This window comes from Aplysia californica, unplaced genomic scaffold, assembly GCF_000002075.1.
Source record: "Aplysia californica isolate F4 #8 unplaced genomic scaffold, AplCal3.0 scaffold00796, whole genome shotgun sequence".
Taxonomy (NCBI): Eukaryota; Metazoa; Mollusca; class Gastropoda; order Aplysiida; family Aplysiidae; genus Aplysia; species Aplysia californica.
The window spans coordinates 334,307-341,174 of record NW_004798066.1 but is presented as its reverse complement, the minus strand read 5'-3'; the positions used below and the strand labels follow the sequence as shown (position 1 = coordinate 341,174).

General features: G+C 45.5%; 1 protein-coding gene across 1 annotated transcript in view; it reads left to right on the top strand.

The window, feature by feature from the left end:
- Positions 1 to 2,621: 2,621 nt before the first annotated feature.
- Positions 2,622 to 6,868, top strand: part of LOC101853128 (N-formyl peptide receptor 2) — a 5,020-nt gene continuing 773 nt past the window's right edge. The window contains exons 1-2 of the mRNA XM_005109612.3: positions 2,622 to 2,814; positions 5,886 to 6,554. Of these exons, the coding sequence (XP_005109669.3) occupies positions 2,622 to 2,814; positions 5,886 to 6,554 (862 nt within the window). The remainder of the gene's footprint in view (positions 2,815 to 5,885; positions 6,555 to 6,868) is intronic.

Genomic DNA, 6,868 nt, shown 5'->3' with positions numbered 1-6,868 from the left:
TGCAGCGAACTTTTGCGAAAGTAAACAACTTGTGTTTCGCGCGCTCATATGACCTTAGCAGTTGCGAGCGCCGTAAAACCCTATACTACTACTACGATTGAATATCTCAGTGAGTCTCTCAGACGATCTCCGTCTTTTTCCCGCGGAACCCTTGACGTCATCCAAGGGCGTGCCGCTCCCTTAATTATCTTGTCCCCACAGTAAAGATAAGAGTCATGTCCCTTGACATCACAATACGTACATGTGATGGAACATTTTTTCATTACGCTTTTGCGTGCCGATAGTGTAACAGTAATGTGTGTAGAGCGTAGCCGTCTGGTCTGTCTGATCTCCTAGCCTCTTCATTGTTTCATTCAGTGCTCTTGGATGTACATGGGTTTTTTTCGTATGGATATAACATAAACTACCTCAATTCTAAGGATTAAATTTGTGCTTGTTATATGTTTTAGTGTTCAGCCCAGAGTCTAGTTTTCTTTTATCTTGAATGTTTTTGTTACTAGAATCTACAGTTATTGTGAAACAGTTTTCAGCTCACGTCTCAGTTTCAGAGCAATGAACCGTGTGAGCAACATTTGAACATGGGAAGAAAGTGTAGGGGCTAGAGCTGTAGAAGTGGTGTGCCAGCCATAAGGGAGATAACAAAATAACAATAATATAGATTTCATAAAGATTCAGAAAAAAGCACAGGGGATCAATAGTGTTCCAAATAAATTCATCGCAGAAGATGTCACGGATTATAATGGGAGTTTCGGTTTGCTCTCTGCACTTCCCACCTGATCTTCTACCTTTGCCACGGGCTGGAAGATTTATCATGGCGCCCACAGAGCCTCCATCAATATTTCCATAAGTATCACCATCATGATGTTGCACAACAGCTCCAAAAAAAAAAGAAAGAAAAACAAAGAGCAACTAAAACAAGTTCAGCTTCTTCTACAGCTTACAAGTAGAATAGTTGTGTCGAGCCGAGGTCTCAAAGGAGACAGTTGGGGGGCTCTCGTGGCCTAGAGGTTAAGGTGTTGGCCTCTCATTCAAAGGTCCCGGGTTCGAATCCGGGTAGCGACCTAAGAGTTTTCTTCTCTAAAATTGTCTCCTTTCACCTTCTTTCCTGCTCTCTAGCAATGTTCTGTTGTCTGCTTTCGTCTCCACTTTCTGCCCCCGCCCCCTCACCTCCTTTGCCCCCTCCTCTGGGCTCCTGACTCTTTCTGCAGCCTTTCTTCTGCTACTCCTTGGCTCCTCCTTACTGCTGTCTTTCTGCCACACCTCTGATCTTCTGGTAGGAAAGATCTACACCTAGCCTTCTCGGACAAGGGCGAACAATCTCGGAGGGCCCTGTGCAAGTTGCGCACGTTAAAGATCCCTTGGTGGTCTAGAATCGATAAGAGTAGGCTTCGGCCGCCACCCGGGCAAAATTCAAAATTTCCTACCAACTGAAAATATTAGGTGTGTCCCACGCGCTCATATGACTTTATGCAGTTGTGAGCGCCGTAAAACACTTTACAAAACGGAGACAGTTGGTGCAGAGCTAGAAAACCACAACGCTGCACGTCTCGTTGTGACGTCTAGGGAGCGTGTGGTGAGAAAGGCAGGGGCTGGCAAGTGGTGTCCACGCTGTCGTCAGTGGAGCATTTCTTCTTGTCGACATTTTGAGCATTTCTCGTTGTCGACAATTTGAGAATTTCTTCTTGTCGACATTTTGAGCATTTCTCGTTGTCGACATTTTGAGCATTTCTTGTTTTCGACATTTTGAGCATTTCTTGTTGTCGACATGCTGGTCGCTGCAAACTGGGGCCTCCAAGCAGCGTACAGGTGGCCTTGGCGTCTGTGTAGCCCCCACTCTGCCGGTACGAGTAGGCAAAGAAACAATTAATTATAACGAAAAAGTGAGCTAAAAAAACGATGATCAAATATGCACCGAGTTCCAAATTTCGACTGCGGGCCAGCTTATAATTGACTGCCAAAAAGAGCAACCCACGTTCCTAACAGTCGACCTATGACAAGACATAATGTTTCAAAAATCGGTTTTGGTAATGAGCACACGGGGACAGAGTGGGGCGAGACAAAAGAGTTGTCTTTTGAGTCTGACAAACGAAGACATTCACCCTTTTTGATGGAGGCTCGATATTGTCACCATGATGACTCTGACATTTACATCTTGTTAATTCTGTGCTCAATGTTTACTCAAATAATTAGACTAGCGATTGTAATAGACTGCCAGCCCTGATGTTTGGTATAACAAAAAAATCTATATTATTATATATATGACTCAGATATTGTGTTGTTATCGATCCAGAAACAGATATTATAACAAGTAATACATTCTTGTTATACAATTGTAATGATATAATCGTCATCTAATTAAAATAGCTGTCAAAATGTTAGGGCGCAGTGCAGGAACACAAAGAAAGAACATTGTTAATTGATCTTTTTTTTGTCTTTGATTAAGCCCTGGTATCCTTTGTACTGAGTGTATAAATCAAGGTCTGTGCCTGAAATAGGGGAGGAGCCTAGCGCTGAAGTCACTGGCGTCGATGTCCCACACGTCTATCCCACCCAGAAGGTCGAGTTCACATTTTTGGGGAAACAACTCAACTTTCTCTCACGACCAGAAGATGAGCTTGCCAATGACAACATCACCACCTTCTGGCTCGCATTATGCAAATGTGATCAGCGACGAGGAGTGGTTCATTGTCCAAGTGGTCAAAGTGGTGGTCATCTCTGGTCTGCTCAGCCTGTTCGGCGTAGCCTCCAACATCGTGAACATTGTGGTGTTTGCCAAACAAGGCTTCCAGGACAGCACCAACATCAGCCTGCTGGGTGAGAGGGCAACTGTCACATCGACGCTACACTCACGTCACAAACAAACAAGTCTAGTGGGACTAGGACATCATTTGTCTATCAGCCGGTCCTAGCATAGAACAAAACACACACAAGTGAGGTAGATAGAACAAAACACACACAAGTGAGGTAGATAGAACAAAACACACACAAGTGAGATAGATAGAACAAAACACACACACACACACACACACACAAGTGAGGTAGATAGAACAAAACACACACAAGTGAGGTAGATAGAACAAAACACTCACAAGTGAGGTAGATAGAACAAAACACACACAAGTGAGGTAGATAGAACAAAACACCCACAAGTGGGGTAGATAGAACAAAACACACACACACACACACAAGTGAGGTAGATAGAACAAAACACACACAAGTGAGGTAGATAGAACAAAACACCACAAGTGAGGTAGATAGAACAAAACACACACAAGTGAGGTAGATAGAACAAAACACACACAAGTGGGGTAGATAGAACAAAACACACACACACACACAAGTGGGGTAGATAGAACAAAACGCACACAAGTGAGGTAGATAGAACAAAACACACACACACACAAGTGGGGTAGATAGAACAAAACACACACAAGTGAGGTAGATAGAACGAAACACACACAAGTGAGGCAGATGTTATTGACAGTGTTCAAATAGCACCCATCACATTTACAAATACATGCACCGTCAGCGAGCAGTGCGTTTGCTCTAAGCCCAGAAATCATTTATTTTTCAGGAGAGAGAAAACATTAAGTCCTCGCGATTTCCCCGGGTTATGAAGATATCCGAGAATTCAATAAGACTGGTTTGGAACATAGAATCTAATAACATGATGATGGGCGACTCGAATCGTGAATTTAAAACAAAACTTTTTTGGGAGATAAAATGTGCAAGACGCCAAAGACTATTGTACAGTAGGTAGGCTACTGAAAATTTCTTTTCCCTCTCTCGTGACTTTTTAAAAAGAAAAAATGGTTAAAAAACGCAAAAGGATTTGTTCAGGTGTACGAACCCCCCGCCCCGAAAAAAAATTATAAAAAAATCGAACAAACAATAAACAAACAAACAGACAAACAAACAGAAAAACAAACAGACAAACAGAGTCGTCGCACGGAAGTAGGCCTACTTTCCATCATTTCTCGATTTCTGACTTCGATTTCTCTCCGCGTCTCCTTACATAAAACATACGCTTGAATGAACTAATGAACAAAATATATATATTTAAAAAAAATTATAGTAGAGGGTTTTACGGCGCTCGCAACTGCATAAGGTCACATGAGCGCCAAGGGGTGGATGTCAACAGAGAAGTCTTTACAGGGAATCAGATTTACTCTGCTCACCTCTCTAGCTTCAACAGCACAAGATCTGCTTCGACTATCAAGGCACCCCGGAAATAGCAAGTCGCAAGAGTGTGACAAACATACAGAAGAAGTAGAGGAAAATGACAATAGTAAGGATTAGGAAAGAAAACAGCAGTTTCCTGTTGTAGATCAGGAACAGTTGTGAGCGGGACATGAATCAGCCCATTTACAATCCTACTGTGCTTGAACTAGAAATGTCCCCCGTTTGGGAATGGCCTAAAGACACTACAGTCAGTGGCACTGCCCCCCCCCCCCCCCCCCCCCGATAGATCTACCCCTAATATCCAAAAATCCAACAACAAGAAGAAATGTAATGGTAGAAACTTTACGCCCTCACCAACACAATTGTGATCATTTAGAAGGCGGCCGCTTCTGCGCTACCTGTCATTGCCAACCCAAACATTCAACAAAGCAAGACCACACAGTGGCTACCACAAGTTTGGGGATCAAATATCTCAAATCGGTAAAGAGAAAAGAACGTATTTACTCAAGTAGTGGTGGGTCCCCATACCTTACCAGGCGCGTCCCTGGGTGGTGGGCAGAGAACAGACCTTCAGATAGCCCGGGTGGTGGGCAGAGAGACCTTCAGATAGCCCGGGTGGTGGGTGGTGGGCAGAGAGGCCTTCAGATAGCCCGGGTGGTGGGCAGAGAGGCCTCCAGATAGCCTGGGTGGTGGGCAGAGAGACCTTCAGATAGCCTGGGTGGTGGGCAGAGAGGCCTTCAGATAGCCCGGGCGGTGGGCAGAGAGACCTTCAGATAGCCTGGGTGGTGGGCAGAGAGGCCTTCAGATAGCCCAGGTGGTGGGCAGAGAGACCTTCAGATAGCCTGGGTGGTGGGCAGAGAGACCTTCAGATAGCCTGGGTGGTGGGCAGAGAGGCCTTCAGATAGCCCGCGTGGTGGGCAGAGAGACCTTCAGATAGCCTGGATGGTGGGCAGAGAGACCTTCAGATAGCCTGGGTGGTGGGCAGAGAGGCCTTTAGATAGCCCGCGTGGTGGGCAGAGAGACCTTCAGATAGCCTGGGTGGTGGGCAGAGAGACATTTAGATAGCCCGCGTGGTGGGCAGAGAGACCTTCAGATAGCCTGGGTGGTGGGCAGAGAGGCCTTCAGATAGCCCAGGTGGTGGGCAGAGAGACCTTCAGATAGCCTGGGTGGTGGGCAGAGAGGCCTTCAGATAGCCCGCGTGGTGGGCAGAGAGACCTTCAGATAGCCTGGGTGGTGGGCAGAGAGACATTTAGATAGCCCGGGTGGTGGATAGGGGAGAGACCTTCACGGAGGTAAGCTGCTGAGCAGTCGCCCACCAAACGGGAGACGGTCGTGGAGAGTAGAGGAGAACCCTGGTGGCACAGATGCTTCAGAAAATACCTGACACGCACGAAGAAGGGACCATCTTGGCGGTGTCCAGTCCTGGCAACAAAACCCTTATATATTCTATAGATCTATGCCAGCGGTGAGATGCCAGACGGTATCCGTGATAAAGATAAAGGCCTGTAACACCACGTGCGACGGAATGTGAGATGCGTCAATACGCCTTATGAGTGAGTCATTTGACAAAAATCTTGCTGTGAGTAATAATGAGAGGAATGAGAAAAAGCCTAAGACCAGAGGTGGGGCAGGGGGGGATGGGGTGGGAGCATCTTGATTGTATATATTGCATTTTTCCATGTGTAAAATGTTCATCATTTCAGGGCTGGCCGTGTCTGACCTGTGCTCCCTTGTACCCACGATATGGATCAGCATCTGCCTGAACCCGTTCTTCTACCAGTCTGTGTTGCCCTTTGACCCTTGGACTATCACACACCTCACGGGGGCTGTGCCCCATATCATCTTTGTGAAAATCGCCACTTTCATCACCGCCTTCATCGCCTTCGAACGATGTCTGTGTATCGTTGTCCCTCTGAAGGTGAAGGCCATCATCACACCGGGAAGGACAAAGAGAATAGTCGTCTCCATCTACATAGTCATGTCTGCTTTGATGATCCCCTTCTGCCTCGGAAACAGACTTGAGTGGATTTTCGATCCCACCACGAATGCCACAGTGCTAACAGCCACGTTCACTGCCCAGAGAGAAATGTTAGAAGCCATTACGTTTCTCACCGAAGGCGTATTTGCTACAACGTTTTCCTTCGTCTTCGTCATCTGCTGTACCGTCGTTCTTGTCGTCAAACTCAACAGTAAAACAAAATGGCGACAGGCCACTGCAGCCAAGTCTGATTGGGCAGCGGGAGGCGTTGGGGTCAAAGATCAAAGGGTCGTGAAAATGGTCACCTTGATGGCTGTCATTTTCATCGTGTGCGCAATACCCACAACGCTTATGTTTCTCTACATGGTGATTGACCCAAGTTTCCGTATTGAAGGTGCCGATCGAAATGTTTTTCTTCTCCTTTGGTCTACATCCTACCTAACCGAAACGATCAACTCTAGTGTGAATATATTTGTATATCTGAACATGAGTTCGAAATATCGAGCAGTGTTTATGAAAACATTTTGGAACAAGAAGGAAAAATAACTTTCTGGATACTTAAGGAAAATGTCCTTTTATATGATCATTTCCAAGAAAAATGAATCATTACCTACAGAGGAAAATGTCTTTTTGATAATGGCTCAAAAAATCTCTGTAATTTTAAGATATGATAAGATAAACTAAATGTTTGTTATATGTATATGTATA